At 50.2% G+C, this 19,775-nt stretch overlaps 1 protein-coding gene across 1 annotated transcript in view; it reads left to right on the top strand.

Moving 5' to 3' along the window:
* Positions 1 to 11,386, top strand: part of LOC144730692 (BLOC-2 complex member HPS3-like) — a 61,284-nt gene extending 49,898 nt beyond the window's left edge. Inside the window, 2 exon segments of the mRNA XM_078611381.1 lie at positions 7,086 to 7,392; positions 7,918 to 11,386. Of these exon segments, the coding sequence (XP_078467507.1) occupies positions 7,086 to 7,392; positions 7,918 to 8,048 (438 nt within the window). The 3' untranslated portion in view covers positions 8,049 to 11,386.
* Positions 11,387 to 19,775: the final 8,389 nt, after the last annotated feature.

Genomic DNA, 19,775 nt, shown 5'->3' with positions numbered 1-19,775 from the left:
GTTCGCGTTAATTTAATTTAGAGAGGCGTAGCGCCGTTGTTTAAAAAAAAAAAATTGTATTGGACTTACCGCAAAGAACTGTAGCGATATGACCGCACTGATCGCTGGAGCCAAACTGTCCCACAAGCCCTCCCGCATGGCCTTGCGGGAGCCTCTGTCCCGATAGTTATTTTAGTTTTTCTCCCGGTTCAGTTCCGATGACGTACACATACTTACACGTACGTTAGCAGAATGGACACGTACGTCATCAAAACGGAATCCGAAAAAAACTGATGACGTTACACATACGTACACATGTGCACACGTACGTCATCGGAACGTGAAAGGGTTAACAAGGAACTGGCCGAACATCCCAATGTGTGACGCCTTGCCGAAAATAAGTCTTGACACTTGGTGAAGCTTTCTCGGATGAATAAACCTGCTTTCCTCGTTAGATCGCGAGCCATGGCAAGTTTAAGATAAAATAAATCGCCTTCTTGGCATAACCAAGAGCAACATCGCCCCCACACTGGCACACCAAAGCCCACGATTGGGCTCGCATCAACTTCGTTCCGCACAGGTGGAGTTGCCACCGGCGGGGGGGGGGGGGTCCCCGAGGCTAACAAATAAAAAAAATAAGAAGTTACAATTGGTCCTTCGAATGATTGACGTGCACTTGTTTGGTGCTTTGACATGCTGGAGCGCCCTGGGTCGTGGAGAGATTTTGTTTTCACACATTTTCTGAAATCGTAGAAAGATCAGTCCCCGCCCCAGGAATGTGTAATGTCCACGTTGTTCCTGGGGTCTCCGTTGGAAATGACTTGCCCCCCCCCTCTCCGCAAGAGAGACGCGCGTTGGTTCTCGCCTCTAATGCTGCAGCGCCGTGTTGCGTGGGTCCACGCACACACACACACACGCACGCACGCGGCGCTGTTTGGGTTTTATAAAGCGTGATTGTATATGATCGGAAAACAAAGAGCGGAGCCGGATTTTTTTTCTCTCTCTTTCTCCTTTCCCGACAGCGGTGTCGCACGTGGCGCGCTGCTTATTTATAAACGCAGACGCAAAATTGCCTTTATAGCCCCGGGGCGTGGAGACAAGAGAGCCATTATTCCGACCCAACTTGGCTGGCCATTGGCGCTGTACCGGGAGGGCACTTTTGACTATTAACCGTCTCTACCTTGGGCGCTGTGAGACGTGGGGGAAGAGGCTGGCCGCGATTTGACGGCCGAGGAAAAGCCAACGAGCGCATTTCATACCAATAGGGGTTTTCCCCTTTTTTCTGGCAACAAAACTGACACCTTTTGCAAGGAATCATGTCTACATTAACCGCAATACTTGCAGTCAAATGCAAACAAAAACACAATACTCTGGTAATTTATGCATTGTCTTTGAAACTGATTGGTCCACACCAGAGAAAGCTGTCTCTGGTGTGGACCAATCAGTTTTAAAGACAATGCATAAATTACCAGAGTATTGTGTTTTTGTTTGCATTTGACTGCAAGTATTGCGGTTAATGTAGACATGATTCCTTGCAAAAGGTGTCAGTTTTGTTGCCAGAAAAAAGGGGAAAACCCCTATTGGTATATTTTGGTACTGGCAAAGGAGGTCCCATGATGAGCGCATTTCACTTCGCTGCCCTCTCCTCTCTTTTTACGCAAACAAGGAGAACAAAGATCTCCCGTGTAGCCTTTGACGGACCGCGCGGCAAGTGCTGTTGGCGAGTAGCAGCACCTATGAAGGCCGGCACGGCACATGACGGGGGTGGGTGGGTGGTCAGCACCACGCCCGACCGCACACGCACACGCACACTCAAACACGCTCACTCGCGGTAGAATGAAGTATGCGGTATAAACTGACTGCAGCGTTTCGTTAGGCAAATTATTGCGCGAATTCAGATTGTTAATTTGTTGGAATTTACCATTTGATTATTTGGTATTTGTGCCTAGTCGTGAAGCGCAAGGCTGTCACGAAGGCACGTAGTTTCACAGACAATCGGAATCTCACAGTTGGGGGTAAAGTTGCTATGTCTCTTTACCGAATCGTGTAATAATTTGAGAGTGATTATCAAAGCTGGCAGATTTTGTTCAATAGTCGCAAGCGGTTATTTTCTTGCCGCAATTCCCCATAAATCAGAATTTTTATTCGGATGTTTTACCATGGGGAAAGCATTTATAATGTTCATAGTTTATGGTAAATGCCAACAAGGGTATAAAATCATGGTTATCATCTGAAATATAATTTTCTAAAATGAACTCCAGATTTTTTTTTGGTTTAGGCGAATCAAACGCCCACCAGATCTGCCCAGTAAACATTGAATGTTGGCCCAAGACTTCCGGCCACGTCCTAACGACGGCCCAACGTTGGGACATTTCACTGGGTACCCGTGAAATGGTTAATCGGACATTGGGGCGGATGCTCACGTGTAACGTACCACCCTGCGAACAAAATGATTTGAGGTGTTGTGGTAGTGGTGGTGGTGGTCGTTCATATCTTATTCATGTTAAAATGATCGCTGTACTGAGGCGTTGGGTGGTTTCCTGCAGGTAGGAGAAATGGATTATCAGGAATAAGTTTAACGCAAGTGCGAGTGCAAGTGGGCAGATTTTACCGTCATATATTATTCATTCAAATCTACACCGCATACCGTCGCATATATATTGTATGGTGGTAATGAAACACTTTATATGGTAAATTCTCCGTAAGATTGTGTGCAGTTTACACTGCCAATGCTAACGTACACACGCGGTTGCTTTGCTCCGCATGCACATCTCCTTTGTGGCATGCGGTCGGTCTGGCGTGAAAGATCTGTTAGTGTTAAAAAGTGTTTCGTCATCATCGTTAGCCATGATCTATCCACTGCTAGGTGAACGCCTCCCCAAGCTCTCCATCTGTCACGATCTCGTAACGTAAAAATGACCAAAGCAAGCCCACGTGTATGTGCTTGGATGGTCGACCGCCATGCCTAAGGGGTGTTATAGGCTGCGTAGTTTCGTGGACGAGCAACGGCAACATCCACCGTTGTGCTGTACTTCTATGCTCCCACACGTCTGAGCTTTCCTGCCTTAGACAAGCCATACAGAACAAATTGGTGAGGTATGATCAAACGACTCTCTCCCCCGCGAGCCCCCCCCCGTGTCCACCCTGTCGAGTTTCCCACCTCCTCGTCGCCCAGGTGAGGCCCACGAAGCTACGTTGCTCTTTGCAGAAGCGAACCTCGCCACAAATGATAGCCCAACGGAAGTGGCTTATCATCACGTGGAAATTTATTGCAGCCAAATACTGTAAACGCACGTTGATTCTAAATGTGTGGGGGGGGGGGGGGACTGGAGGACCCGGAGAAAGATCATTGTGACCACCGGGAGAGATAGAGGGACATTCAAACTCCTAATATACAGTTGTAGGGATCAAACCCACGACCTCTTGCGTACCAGGCGAGGTAGTTAACATCTCGTCACCGCGGCGCCCCAATTGCACCGCATGGACACTCGCTCAATAGCCACGGCACTGTCGTGGACGTCCACATGCCGATCCTTACCATGGGAACGTGGAATGTTCACACCCCGGCTTCGAGCTCCCGGCGGCGACGAGTGCCGTTCTTTGTCCGCGTGCGAGTCATTCCCTGCATTGAAGGACTCGTGCTCCTCTCCTGGGTGGGTCTCTCCTTAGGGGGACAACCACTGTTGACTTCTCCATAGTGGTACCTATTTTAGAGACCCCCCCCCCGGGAGGGATGATGGGCAAAGTCGACTCCCAACCTGAATTTGAACTCCGCGACCTTCCGATTGCGAGCCACTCGCTCTCTCCCGCTGAGCCACTGGGCCGGATTGACTTTGACGAACCGATTAAAGTATTCCCGTGTCGTTAAGGGAAACCGGTTAATACTGTGTGTGTGTGCGTGCGTACACGTGTGCGTCTACATGTTTCGTGCGTGTGCACGCCGCGTGTGCAGAGCGCGTGTCCCCGGCCCGAGCCTTCTTGGGCTTGTTGTGCCCCCCCCCCCCGTCCGTCCGTCGTTTGAAGGCGCACGCGATGAAAGCAACGCGTTATCGGGACGGGATGGCGCGCACAGAGCTTACCTACCGCAGTCGGGACCACATGGGACGCTGAGAAATAGCGATGCGCCCGTGGCGCATGGACCACAGACTTAAACTGACGACGCTGGCTGCCGATTCGAGACGAGACTTTTTTGTCTCGTTGTGGCATTGTCGTCCGATTCCACTTAGAGCGGAATCTTCATCTCTGCCGTTAATTACTCTGCTCGGTGGGATGCTTCATTATAATGTTGGCATTTTAAAATAGAAATCCCATCATTATTATGTTTATCGTCGCAGAAAATCAAACTAATTTTGGCGCTCTTCAAATGAGTTTTGATACTTTATCGGAATGCAATTTTACATGATGTTATTGTTTTATGCGTTGCGGAAGGCGATGTAATTCTTTAACATATCTATGCTGTCACATATAGCTTTATTCATTGTTTTCAACTGTAAAAGCAGTTAACTATTTTCACAAGAAAGATGTATTTTAAAGTTCGTAATTGTATCCATATTGTTGCAAATATCAGTCGCATTTGCAAGAAACACGAGTAAATTATTGCTTCGTTGTAGACATTACGATCGTAGCCCTTGCAACGAATCCCAACCAGAACGCTGTAGCGTTGTTGCAGAGCCGAGGTTACCGTTTGTAGCGCAAAGGCATTAATCTGTCATGTCACTGGTGCCTGACACTCAAAGGGTTAGGGCAGTTTCAAATTCTAGGTCTGGATGGCACAAAGTGTGTGTGTAGAATGCCCTGAAAAGTTGAGACTTTCACATTTACTTTCTTAAGCGATTTATGTGGCAGAATAACAAAAAGAGATATACAAGGTCGATTGTAACCTTGTTAATTTATTATGTGCAATAGAGAAGAGCCATTGGCCAAAATGTCACCTATTTTATTTGAAAAAAAATATTCTTCAGGGCCACAGTGTCACAGTTTTATTGACGAACGTATTTGGTTTTTTGTTGTTGCTTAAAATGTATTTCTGGCCGCTAATTAATCAGCGGCGTTTGCCGATCGAGCGGGTCGATAATCGCACCGCTGCATTAAACGAACCGGGGCGCGAAGACCTCCTCCGCGAAACGGCCTCGGCCAATAAACCCGCCGTCGCCGCGGTCGTCGCTCTCCGCTCCGTCGTTCGTTCATCCGCAGCGCGGGAGCTTCGTCGCCGGGGCACGTCCGGCTCCGTCGAGCATCGTGCCTCGCGTCAGACAGAGCCGATGGGGGCGCGCCCCCGGGTCCATTGCCCCCCCCCCTCCCTCCCCCACCTTTGCTGGCCAGCAAATAGGAGGCTGATGGGACACGCTAGAAGCTGTCACTCGACAAAGTTATTAGAGCACATTCCAAGGCTTAGAAGAAAAGCCACCTCTTTGGCGAGTACAAGGTTACAGCCAGCTTTGAAACTTTGCTTCCTAATTGGCTGTGCCCGGCTTTATGAGTTGGTGCCATGTCTATGTGGGCAGGTAGCCTATTGACATGTTGGGGTGGTGTGGGTAGTGACGGAGAGAGGGAGGGAGGGGCCCGACGTCCCCTGCCGTAGCTAATTACAAGTGCGTGCCTCCTTAGCGGTAGTGAGGAGGGTGCGGGGGCCGCGTGTCAAAGATCACGGCTTGAAGCTGACGTAGGCAGCAGTGGAAGTGACGGGGCATGCTGGGGGTGAGGAATCGTGGCACCGGTGCATCCCATCAAAGCCCAGTTCCTCCCAACGCGCTGTCGGGGTTGTACCGTGCGTTGTTCGGCACGATGTCCGACGTTTCGCTCCACGCGCCGGGAGCTTCTTCAGTTCACGTCTGCGTGATGTCATCGCGCAGACGTGTGCGCGATGACATCACCGCCACCACTGCATTTGCCATGCCCACGGAGCCAGGATGAGATCGGCATGCCGTAGCGAGTTTTAACGTTTACATTGTCATGACGGCATGTGTATCATGCTTTACATGCTACACTTCCATCACTGTACGGTAGCTAATTACAATTTAGACGTGTGTGTGTGTGTGTGTTTCTATATTCATATGCGTCATGGTTGGCATTAATTTTCCACTGAATCACTTTGTTGATTAAACCCGACGGAGTAAATGTTACACAGGAGTAATAATTGGATGGCAGACTGCCTGGGGATAACAGTCTGTGGGCTCGGGCTGAGACCTGGACAGGAATAGGCAATACGGCGAAGTATTCCTCAATCCATCTGTGCAAATCTTTTGAGCCCTTAGCTGCTGGTCTGCCTGGTGGATTTTCTCTGGGCATTCCAGTTTCCTCCCACGCAGATGCCGAACACACGCTCGTGGACTTCGCCAATCACCCCATTGTGGCGGGTCCCTCCGGTAAACAATTCCTGCCGCCGTGAGACTTTCCTGGGGAAGGTTATTGTTGTTATTTACAGCCGGACTCGGGTTCATTGAGACCAAACGTCTCATTGAAATTTCAAGGGCGTAAACACGGATTTCTGGCGATGGCCTGATGAAGCTGGTTGTATTCGCCAGCGAAAATGTTCTACTCGATTTGTACATGTTGTGGGTTAACGCTCCAACATACAACCGGTGTGCTGTACTAGTAACGAATTGGCACGTTTTGTTTACGTGACAAACGTTACTTATTGGCGATGTCGGGTGGTGGCGGGTTTAACAACACATTCATATTTAGGCGATCTCACCCCTCAAAAAAGCCCTTTTAATTTGTAAACACAGACTGAACAAGAGTATTCACTTTCATTATTGTTGCGGTTTTGTACACGATCAGTCAGGAACACATTGAATGGAAATTGCCCCGACATCCCCAGCGTAGTGTTGAGCCTCCTGAAAACGAGTGCTGAGCCTCAGTGAGGCCCTTGTCCTTAGACACTTCCATTATAGTTGGGACGGAGCCAAGCCAAGCCCAGCCGAGCATAGAAATCCGCTCGTACGCAGGTGCACGGGGAATTATTGTATTACAGGCTCGCGAGTGGCGGTGGCGGTGATGTTGGTGGCAGCTTGGAGGAGGTGGTGAGGCCTTCATCCAGCAGTGAACTGATCATGGCTGTCAACGACAATGACGACTGTTCACCGCGGCTCTTCCTGCGTCCACAGGGGCTGCTGTGCGGCGGTGGCCTGGCCTCCGGCGCCACCGACGACCTCCTGAGCGCCGCGCCGGCGTTGGGAGCGGCCGAGCCGATCGTGCGGGCGCTGGCACTGTGCCACGCCGGCAGCTACGGCCTGGTGCGCCGGCTGCTCATGGAGAGCTGCCCCTCCGCCCTCGTGCCGTTTGCCAGCCACCACTTCCCGCACACCTCGCAGGTCTCCTTCTGGTCGGAGCTCCTCGTCGAGCTGTGCGCCTACGTGAAACAGATCCCGGAGGATCACCCTCACCTAGGCGACCTGGTCGAGGCCCTCAAAGGTAAAGGGGCACCTCGACGTTGTCGTCGTCGTTGCGTTCGCGATTTTCCGACGAACGTCGAAGGTGTTTTTGAGAGCGTCGGCTCTGGCCCGTTCGTCTGCGTGGCGTCCGTCCGCCCGTTGCCGGTGGTGCCGCGCTCACTTCCCTGAAGATGATCGCCGAAGGGAACCGTGCGGTCGTCCGAAGTTGCGTTGAGATCAGGGACCTTGCGCTGTTGAAAACCGGGCCACACTTGGGGGGGGGGGGGGAGGGGGTGGTGGGCGTTTCTTCGGGATTTATCACTCCCAATCTGCTCCAGGCACACTCAAAAGGTCGGGATATTCGATCGCATTTTTTCTTACAATTATCACGCCAGCTCTTCGTCACGAACGGCCGCTGACTGTGTACATATGTAAGTTGGACTTCTTTCGCGCCGAACGTAGCCAAACCGCACGAATCGGAGGTGCGAGGTGATCGTGCGACGAACACAGATTTATTAACCCCACCATTCTCTCTCCCCCCTCCCCCTTCTCTCTCGCTCGACAGGGGCCATGGAGGGAGCGTCGCGCCGTCTCGAGCCGCTGGCCTTGCTGGAGCTGCTGCCCGACGAGGGCCAAGCGGCGTTCTTCCTGCCGTACCTCCTCAGCTGCTGCCGCACTCATTACCAGGGCAGCTGATGCCCCCCACCCCCCCCCACCCCGGAGAGAGGAATACGAATCGCTCCACCCCCACCGACCCCGTGGCGTGCCGCAGCGCGACCCTCGATGCGACTCGAGCCAGCAAGTCGCCCTGAACGCCCCCGCCGATCTCGTCCGATCTCAGAAGCCCCAAGCACGATTTTGAGCCTGGACTTGTCGTCGTGATCTGATGGGTGAGCGTCGGAGCTTGCCAGGTGGTTGCTGTGTAGGCTTAGGCCTGCAAGGTGTGCGAGTCTGACGCCCTGGGTTCTCTGCTCTCCTCTCACACATGGAGCCCAATCATGAATTGCTCCCCTGGCCAAACATGCACATTCAGTGAGTATGGAGACTGGGTTAGGCTTTCATGGAATGTATTGCTTTTTTTAAGTTTAACTTTTTTATCGCTGTAGTGTAGGTATTTTAACGAGGAGGGCTGAATGCCACATGTTGGGACCGCGTCTACCCCTGCAAAAGGTCCTTAACGACTCAACCGATTTGATGATTTGATAAATTGGCAACTATATATTTTATTATTTATGTTTTATTCTCGCTCCATGGCTGTAGGAATCGTATACATCCATAGCGGAAAACAAGATGTAGTCCATCGGAAATACTCGGTACTCTCAATCGGTCACGTACGCCGTTAGTGTAGCGATGGATTTAGGTCGACTGATCGTATTGATCGGCTCACTACGCGCCAAAACCCGCAACCTCGATGAATGTCACGGATTAGCGCGAGTAGAGAACTTTTAACATCCCTGCTCGTAGCTTGGCGCTGCGTGACGCGTAAAGAACCTCTCAATCATCGTCATCATTTACTGTTTTGTACCGCTGCTCCCGTACGTCGCGTCTCAAGGCACGGGATGCGCGCCGTCGCAAGCGGCTTCACTGGCGTCGAGACCGCACGGAGGAGTTGGGACCTCCTCGGTGCGACGCTGAGCGAGAGACGGCGGATGTCAGGTCGATCCATCCTCGCGGTGCGCGTTTGTGAACTTGTCACCTCGGAAAACCCGTTGAGATCCACGCTCTCTCTCACTCGCTCTCTCTACACGCGGGGGCGGACACCGGAAAGCGCTTCTCCGTGCGTTCGGCATGCAATCCGGCATGACTTGCAAGCAGAGTGGCGGTAACTATGGACCAACGTGGCTCCCGAGCGGATGAGGAGTGGTGGTGGCGCGTGCGGCCTCGCGAAGACGCCTCGATCATCATCGTCGTCGTCGTTGGCCATGGTCTATCCACCGCTGAATGAAGTCCTTCACGACGCCGTTGCCATTCTTCGTCTTTCAGCGCTGCCAGAGTCCGTCCGGCTCCCGTGCGTGCGTGCACAAGCCGGCCTTGCTGCTCCATCTCCATGGCGGCCGTTTCTATGAGCGCATTCTCAGTCTCGTCCGTTGAACATCGTACCTCTCTAGAGATGCGTCCTGCACAGGGCCCGCTCGAGCCTCGTCGACGGCCGATGCGACGCGTCTCCAATCCGCGCGTTAACCGATCCATGGGCGTTGCTCTCTCCATCTCCCCTGGTGGCTGGATAACGCAGCGTTGGTTTGGGAGCGGTCGTTAGTTCACGGTGAAGCTTACCAGGCGTATTGCAATTAAACAAACGTCGTAATTCTTACAGATTGCAATTTCTGGGTATATTAATCCCTCGTCAGGGGGGGGGGGGGTGGCAGGGGTAAATACGGTCCCGTATTAAATGTCATTGTAATTGCACCCAAGGTAATCTCTAATTTAGCCGAACCTAATTCCGCGTCCCCCGAGGTTAAGACAGGAGTGTAATTATTTAATGCCAGATTGTGCCACGCGGTTTTATTTAGTCGTATAAACACAAACCTGCGCAGACATTTCAATGCTTGTTGCACTTGGAAGAAGCTGCCGCACTGGGCCTGCTGTCCAGAAAATTGTCGGTTCAATCTCTGGTCGCGGCAGCCAAAACGATTGCGCGATTTTCTTAGGTTACACGCGGTGGGGGTAAAGTGTGGGTACTCCAGACATAGGCCCTCTAGTGGGGGCCCTTCCAACAGCAGTGGCGTGAGCAAGCAGTTGCCTTTTTACCCATCAGCCCCTTGGTGTCGCTACGGCAGTGTGCACCGGAATGCCTTCGTAACACAACGTGTGCCTGGAATTTGTACATTTGCACTGCGTAATTTAACAATCAATGACTTCGTTTATTTTGCTGTGAGTGTGCCAATGTTATAGTTTGTACAGTAATCCTAACTTGCAGTTTGCCTTTTATTCAAATGAATTGTTTACCATGAACGCGAAATATGACAGCGATTGAGAATGTTGCCTTGCTTTTAGCATTTCTAGTTCAGTGAAATTTCCTCGCAAAGGATTTTTTTATTAATTTGTTGTCCTCACTTTGCCGCGAAGATGTTCTCACCCGAGATGACGACCGCGTGGCACCGCGTGACGACGTCGCCGTGTGACGTCACAGCACGGCGGTGTGACGTTCGTTCCACTCCCGAGTTATATTTCCACGTTGTTTACGATGTAAATCTGACGGGGATTGTTTGGGACGAAGCGTCCGCCCAGAAGAGCCGCGTTAGTTTTACGGGACTGTTTTAGAGATTTTGCCGCACAGGTTGATTGTGTTTTGATGTGAAGAGCTGATTCGTGGGGAGCCCTTTTAAAATAAATTGTTGACTCGTTTTAAAGAAATCATTTTATTGTTGATCCGTCCAATGAAGGTGTCCGCCTATTTTTAAGTTTTATTTTAGCGGGAGTTGACGCAACGTACCGGTGGAATAATCCAGCGCCAATTGTGATTATAGCGTTAATTACGTCAATCGATTCGCGAATCTGTTCAATTTTTTGTGTTTTATAGCAGCTTGATATGATGATAAGGTTGCATTTGGTGAACTTATTTAAGTCCGAATCGCATTGTTACAGGTGTATTGTGTGTTATTTTTTTACATTGTCGCGAATGTAAAAACCTCTCTGCGGCTGCAAGGCGTCCATGGAGGAAACCCATTTACGTACAAAATATAAGCAGTCGATAACGTTGACTGGGACGCATGCTCGTATTGCGAGCCGAGAGAGTCCGGGTTCGTCTGCCGCCGCTCCGTGCCACCAGCGAGGGAGGGTTACGTGACGATGGCAGTGCAACGTTTCTCGCTGCGCGTGAAGGCGGCGCTGGCAGTGTGAGCGAGGCCGATCGTGTCCAGTTCCTAATCGTGACGCGACACAAGACGCACACTACTCGGAGTGTAACTCAAGTGCAGTATTCTTTTTTTTTAAACCAAAGTGCAATCTGTAACCATCTATTTCAGGTACTTAATGAATGTAAAACTCCCCCCCCCTCCCTTAAATATGCATTAAAATTGTGTTTTTTTAAAGTACATTTGCGCATGTAAATGCGTGTGCTTGTGTGTGTTTTGTGTTCTCTGGCCTTAGACGAGTCCCTGTTGCTCTCCACCACCACCTCGAGCGGCCTACTGGCCTTCACGGGCGCTCGCTGGCAGCACTCGCCCCAACAGTCTCTGCTCAGGCCATGAAGGCCGTCACCTAGGTCGACACAGCCTTAATGAGTACCTGGTGTGATGTGTAAAATATCAGCACTGGGGAGACAAAGACGGTCGGGCGTGGTGCTGACCACCCTCGTGTGCCGTGCCGGCCTTCATAGGTGCTGCTCTATAACAGCACTTGCCCCAACAGTCTGTTAAGGCTACACGGGCGATCTTTGTCTTTGTGGGGTATGAGGCCACAATAACTCGTGCAAATCTCAAGAGATGTTCACCAAACTCTGTAAGGGGTCTAAAGACGTGGAGGGGACGTGGTGGTGGTGGTGGTGGCAGGGAGTCTGGGGTCTGGCATAGCGACCCATCATTATTGTTACTATAAATGCCACAAACATTTCATCCCGCGAATCATCTCCCGCTTTTACTCCGCGGATATCTTCTCTGGCCACAATTACAGCAGCACATGCGCTTGGGCGTATATAGGGGCGGGGGGGCGGGGGGGGCGGGGGTTGGTGGTGACCGACCCCCACATTTGTATTAGTTTTTTTTTTAAATCTGGCATTGCCCCCCCTCCCCTGCGCGCCGTGGTGGGCCGGTCCATGCGCACACACGCGGCTCCACGTGTCTTCGGGTGCGGTGTTGACAAATCGAGGGGGGGGGGGGGCGCCTGTTATACCACGCGTCGCATGCGCAGCTCTGCCCGGTATTGCTGGGCTGAGTTGCCAGTAGTTGGTTGCTTGGAGTGGGGGGGGGGAGACCTCGCTCCCGGAGTCATTATTTATTAACTTTGTTCACTCGCGGGTGCATTTAATGTGCGGTCGGCTGCGAATGTGGAAATGTCAGCCCGCGACTCCGCTTGTGTTGTGTTTCAACATTCCTGCAGAGTGGCCCTCGCTCGTGACGTCACCGGGTCACACGCCCGAACAAAATATCCCCAGCTATGGTTCGGTGAATAATGGGCAGGCCAGGGGAACATTCATTATCCATATTGCACGGTCACTCCAGAAACAGCACCCCCCCCCCCCCCCCCCCCGTAGCACCAGGGGTTGGGGACAGGAGGGGGTCAGACCCCTCCCGCCTCTCCCCTCCCCAACTACGGCTTAGCCCCCCCCCCCTCCTTTAACAACATTCTGACACTAGTTCAAATTCCCCGTAACTTCACTAATTTATTCCATTCCAGCCGTGTTGAGGTCCCCGATCTACCCAGACGCTGACTGTTTCGTCTCGTGCACACTGTGTTCAACCACCACCAACCACCACACCGCAGGTCACAACAACACTCACTCGCCCACTCACCTATTCACTCACCACACTGCAGGTAACAACACTCACTCGCCCACTCACCTATTCACTCACCACACCGCTAGTCACAACAACACTCACTCGCCCACTCATCTATTCGCTCACCACACCGCAGGTCACAACAACACTCACTCGCCCACTCACCTATTCACTCACCACACCGCAGGTCACCCCACTTCTCGTGCTGCGTCTTCCCTCGCACTGATCCACTTCGGAATGACCTCCTCCCGTCGTCGTTTCCCCAAGTTCGAATAACCTTGCTCGCATTCAAGGAACGTATCATTCACTCTTCTCCATGACGACTCCGCAATTGCTGCTTTGCTGCCGTCCGTTGGGTGTTCGATAAAATATGAACGCTGGTATTTGTTCATCCTCAAGCTGGGTCGATTGGCCAGTTGTTTTTTTAAATTAAATAATTGTCAGATCTCGTGTGGTGAAGAGCCCGTGGATAGGACGCCTTGGTGGAGCGATGTTAACTGCCTCGCTCGATTTGCAGGAGGTCGTGGGTTCGACCCCAACACTGACACCTGCTGTATATTTGGAGGCTCCATGTCTCTCTCTCTGTGGTCGCGTGGATTTTTCTCCGGGTCCTCCTGTTTTTCCCTCCACATTTATAACACTATGTAACAATTTTTATTCCTGGGTACTAAGTGTTATTTTTTAATTGCTTATGCCTAAAAAGTATAGAAAATGGCTATTATTTCCCACTAACTTTTCTTGTGACCAGGACTTTATGTGAACGAAATGCACAAATGCATACCACGTTTTCTCATTGAAAATAGGTAAATTTCTAAATATCACTGTCCTGGTCACAAAATCAAAGTTTGTGGGGAATAATAGACATTTTTTGTACTTTTGAGGCATCAGTAATTCGGAAATAACACTTACTACCCAGGATCAAAATTTGTGTTTTGTTACACAGTGATAATCAACGTGCATTTAGGGTATTTGGCATTAAATGTGCACGTGATAAGCGACTCCGTTGGGGTATTATCTGTAGCCAGGTCGCTTCTCAAAAAAACAGCCACAAAGCTCAGTGGGCCTAACCTGGTGAAATAAAAAAATATATAGTTTCACTATTCTAATATAACCTGGGTGCGGAGTGCGATATAAGAACATTGCAAGTGTAACAGACAGCGGGGTAAAGGCGCAGCCTTGCAATTGCTGTCTCACGCACCCGTACGCAGAAGGACCTCCACCGGGGGTAGTTCTCCAAAGGGTGTTTGGCCTACTCGTCCGCACTGGGCACACTTTACCCCGCCGCATGCGAACCGCCCATCATTAAGCCATGCGACTGTGCAGCACACAGCTGGATGGACAGGGGCGTTGCGGACGTTCTAGAAACTCCGCGCCATCGTTTCAGCTGCCGCGGCGGGAGATCGAATGAAGCCGCGAACGGGCGACCCCCTTGGATTGCGACTCCCAAGCGTGGCTCTCGATTCCAGCGCGGCAGCTTCCCAAAATGTGCATCGTAAAGTCCCCCTCGCCACGGTCCGTCTTTGCAGTGAAGTTGTCACGTGATACGGCAAACCGTGGCGTTTGTTTTATTATACACTACATTACACGGATGGGTACGATTGTTAAATGAATTACATTTACTACGAGCTGTTAAGGTGATTTATTTATTGTATCCCAACTCATTTAAACACTGTCTAAAAGAGCCGGAGCGGTGGTGCTGTGGTTAGCGCACTGCGTTATGAACATCGGCAAACCGAGCGAGGATAGTGTGCCGTGCACGGCTGACATCAGTGGCGAGTGGTAGAGCTGACCCGGGTCATAAAATCCCCTTCCTTTCACGAACACCCCCACTAAACCAGCGCGGTGAAGCATTGTCCAGCCCTCGTAATGGCCGACACGGTGTGGAAAGGTCTTCATCAAGCAGTGGATCGGCAACAATAATAGGTGGTGGTGTGCACCCACGCTAAGCGCCAATATAGCACAGCCCCGTTCTCATGGCACCCACTACAATTAATTGTCTTTTTAAAACCTCAGTGGTTGTTCCAACGGGTTAACTGATCCCATCATAGAAATATGGAATTTCCATGAATGAATATGACCCCTCTCCCTCCACTAAATAAATTACCACAAAAGGAGCAGGCGACCTAGGCTATGTAGGTATGTGTGGTTTCGCGATGTTAGTACCAAATGTTTTGATGTTTATTCCGAAGAAAGCACATTTTTTGCTAAAATCTGGCCAACAATGGCATTTCGGATTGATCCGAAAATGTGACGTGACGTCACAGACGTCACGTGGAGGGCTCTTCGCACCCGCTGCGTGGGGTGGCGGGGGGGGGGGGTCACGTGGCATGACGTCATTTTTTTATTTACTGTTTAATCAGAATCTGAATATTGCATTTCTACTGGAGGAATCCGATGAGCTATGAAGCTCTTTTTCGCAGATGTCCAGAAGGCGTTGGTCAGAACGTTACAACAACAAACAAATTAAAAAGACAATCGGAGTGCAAAGTATAGGAAAGGTAAACAAATCACTTACAAAACATATACAAATAAATGACATTGATCTGAAATTGTCCTTAAAAATAAAAACTAATTATCTGGTGACGTTAACAACAACAATTTCATCAATAACGTGTGGCCTTAACAAGATACAAAATATATAATAGTCGACGTTTCGGGCAGTGATCCTTCATTCATAGCACACAAATAGAGAGTCCAGAGATATAGAGTTGAAGAATAAGAGTTGGAGACTTGCGTGGTTATTGAGTGCAGCCTCAAACTCTTACCAAACGATATCCGTGGCCTCTCTGCGTATGCCACTACCTTAAACACCCTCACCTCATCCACACCAGTGTGCATGGAAGCACCTCCGATTGGCACGGTTGGCTACGTACGGTGCGAAAGAAAACACACACACACACCTCTTACATTACAGTCAACTTACCCTGGCGTGCGCGGCTTTGAGATTAACGCATTTATGCGTTCACTTGGCCACGGAATCTGCCAGCTGTTTCTAATTTTTATTTATTGAAAGGTACATTTTTATTCTCGTTTTCTAAGAGATGTTGTCGCAATAAAACAAAGTCATAGGATTGCTCCTAAACACGTTTTTTTTTTCCCTCCCCGAGAATGTGTCCGCGTTAATTATATCATAGACAGGATAACAGATCGAGGTTCATGTACTTCGAAATACGTGAGAGGAATGTGCACACATTGTGATGTAAATTACACCGATGTTGTTATAGAAACTAGCCCCGTGAAGATCAAAATGTGACACGGGCAATTATGGCACGTTCAGCCAATTCCAATTAACATAGGAAGCATTGGTGTATACATATGCATTTCAAGTGGATATTAAACGTATAGATATCAAATTTATGGAATATAATAACCACTTAAATAATTATGACGTTTACCTGTGTATCTTAAAGGATTTCTGTAACCTATTTCATAATTACTTTTATTAATTATAATTACTGCTATTAATTATGAATGCGATCGCTGGTATTTTTAATGTGTGTGTGCGCATAGTCGTTCGGGGCTGACACGTTCACAAACTGACATAACTGGATACAAGTTTATTGTAGAATAACCATTAATGACATGCCTGCTGGAGCATTTACATCGAATGCAAAATTTAATCCTCTTGAGTTTTAATAGGCGACGTTTAAGGTAATGGCCCTTCTTCATGGTACATCTATATAATGCCTATAGTCGATCGTGAATGAGTGATATAATTTATAATGGATGAAGCGGTGTAGAAAGTTGAAATATTTCACAAATATAGCCGTGCCCCTGCTTATACGTTAGGTATTCATTCGTACAATATTCGACCACCACGTGTGTTCGAATGTTGATTGATGTCACCTGTATCGTAAAAACACGACCAGCCCAGAGCAGCGTCACGTTAATCACCAACAAATACACCCCGCCCTCATTTGACACCCATCGGTGAACCGGGTAATTCGCCTGCCGCCGAGTGTGATGATGAAGCCGCTAGAAAGCGGGCAGTCTCCGCTGCCTGCCGAGTGAAGTACATGGGCACGCAACGTGCTCGCAACATCGCGAGATATGCAGCAGTATACAAAGACAAAGATCCCCCCAGTATAGCCTTGACAGACTGTTGGGGCAAGTGCTATTAGCGAGCACCTATGAAGGCCGGCACGGCACGGCACACGGAGGGGTGGGTGGCCAGTGGCGATGTTTACTTCACACCGCACCAGGTACTGATTTGGTTAAGATCATCGTACTGGTGTTGGCAAGTGAGCGGGAATCGAACCCGGGTCGCCAGGTTCGTAGCAGAGCGCGCTAACCGCTACACTACCGCTCCTCACACACACACGCAGACACACACACGCAGACACACACACACACGCAGACACACACACGCAGACACACACACGCAGACACACACACGCAGACACACACACACAACACGGGTAGAGCACGCGTTAGGCACCAAAGATAAAGATCCCCCTCCCCCTATAGCCTGCACAGACTGTTGGGGCAAGTGCTGTTAACGAATAGCACCTATGAAGGCGGCACGGCACACGAAGCGGGTATGTGGTCAGCACCACGCCCGGCCGCCTTTGTCTCCCTCGTGACGATGTCAACACACCCACACCAGGTACTCATTTGAGGCTCGCCGTCACTGGTGTTGGCCGTGAGCGGGAATCGAACTCGGGTCGCCGGGTTCGTACCACTCCGCTACCGCGTTCTGCACCAAACACACACGCACAGCTCCAGTGCATGGGCCATGACTGCCAGTAACAACACTTCTTAATCCACTGATGATGATGATGCCCCCCCCTCCCTACGCCGTATCTGTCGCGTGACGTCTTTGCGTGACCATACTTCACCACGCTGGTCCGTGCGGCTCGTTGTCACGTGCGGACCGAGGGACAGGGAGGGGCAGGTCCCGCTTCGGATATAAATCGCCAGCGACGTTCGCCGCCGCTGGGAATCGAACCTTTCACGTGGCCCCTGGGGTTTCTGCAGCGCGGCGCGCTAACCACTGCGCCACCGCTCCCTCGTCGGTGATTCTCGCAGGCGGCGGGGACAGATGTCGGCGTCGAGCGCAAGAGGCTCGGGGTGGCTGAACAACGACGACGACGACGAAGATCACGCGAATGCAACGGCGGCGCGAGACGTGTTCAGGGCGAATACGCGGCCGGTAACTCGTGGGATCAAGAACATCGCCACCGGCTGCGTTCGTAAGCGTGCAGCGAGTGAATAACATCACGCCATTCAACAATTAATAGACTGGACTTCAGAAAATATTAAAGGGGAGGGGAAGGGGGCGGGGGGGGGAAACCTCTCACCTATGACTGATTATGAACGTATTATTTATTGCGTAAGTTCACCGAAATGCAAACTGTATACACTATAGGTATGTGTTTCTAGTTATGCTTTGCAATGACGGTTCGAGCGTGTGTATATATACAGTACATTCGTCACTGGCGTTGGAGTGGTGGCGCAGTGGTTAGCGCGCTGCGCTGCTATAAACCCAACTGAGGTTCTGTTCCCGTTCACGGCAAACATCAGTGGCGAGTTGGTAGCTAAACCGGTCATGATCGACCCAGCACCACCGCTCACCATCAACTGGCACTGACCGGCGTGGGGAAGTATGGTCAAATAACGGCCCAGAAACTAACAACGCACGTGGTGAGGCTTTCATCCAGCAGTGGATTGAAACATCGAAATTATGTCTGGAATATTTTAAATGACTGCGTGTGTGTAGGGGCTGTGTGATGTGTTCATTATAATCACAATACATGCTATGCAGCTTTGGACAACTGTAGTCAGTATCTATGTGCGCGCGCGTGTATATATATATGTAGTGTATATCTGAGTATGTAGTGTATATGTACCTCCAATTAGCAAGGTTGGCTACGTACGGTGCGAAATAAGTATGTAGTGTATATGTATTCACCGTATTGTATGCACTGTGGGAGCGGTTGTATCGCGGTTAGCGCACTGCGCTACGAACCCGACCACCCGAAATCGATTCCCGCTCACGGCCAATAACCGGTGGCGATTATAATTATCTTAACTGGTGCTGGCCCTCCCGTAAGTCGACTCCGCCTTCACATGCAGCTTATCTGGTGCGGTAGGTAAAAGTTCACCACTGGGGAGACAAAGGCGACTGGGCATGGTGATGTTGGACACCCACCCCCACGTGTTCCGAAACCTGCCTTCACAGGTGCTGCTCATTAACAACACTTGCCCCAACAGTCTGTTAAAAGCTATACGGGGGGGATCTTGGCCTTTGTTATTGTATATACAGTCTGCGTCCGCGTGTGTGTTGCCAATTCTAAGCAGGTCTGCACCTGTAAGTGATTTGCGCGCCGGGCTGTAGCGTGTGGCACGAGGTTCCAATTAGAATGCGGCACGCGCACCACGGTAACTGATTTTGGAGAGAGAGAAAAACACCGGGACTCGGTATTCCTCCTGCACGTGGTGACGATGATGTACGGGTGCTGAGCGTTCTTGCACAAGTACGTTAGATTACACGTGACGCCTGGGGTCGGCATCACAGCGTACTGTGTCAGACTTTTGTGTTTTACGCCGGAGAAATGTATATCACGTAAATGATCCTCCCGTGTTGATTCCCTTCGAAGCGCACTGGGCAATTACCATGATGATGATGATTATGATGATGATGACGATGGTGATATCATTTGTTCTATTCGTTTGGGGATATTTTTGTATTGTGCTTTTTGTATGCTTTGTTGAATGCATTCTGCGTTGCGTTTTCATGATGTATTGGCCGTTTGGATAGTTTGTGGACTATGTTATGTTACTCATTGTGTTGGATATAATAGTTTATTTGGTGCGTTGGCAGTGGTTCAAAAGCACAAACAACAACAACAAAGAGCACTCTACACATTCCTCAATAACACTGTGGCATTTCAATAAAAAAAACAATACGCGACGTTTCGGGCCACGGTCCTTGTTCACGGTACATCATGAAGAAGGATAATTGCGAGAAACGTGGCATATCGTACAT

This window comes from Lampetra planeri, chromosome 36, assembly GCF_965212315.1.
Source record: "Lampetra planeri chromosome 36, kcLamPlan1.2.h2, whole genome shotgun sequence".
Taxonomy (NCBI): domain Eukaryota; kingdom Metazoa; phylum Chordata; class Hyperoartia; order Petromyzontiformes; family Petromyzontidae; genus Lampetra; species Lampetra planeri.
This window is presented reverse-complemented; position numbering and strand designations above follow the sequence as displayed.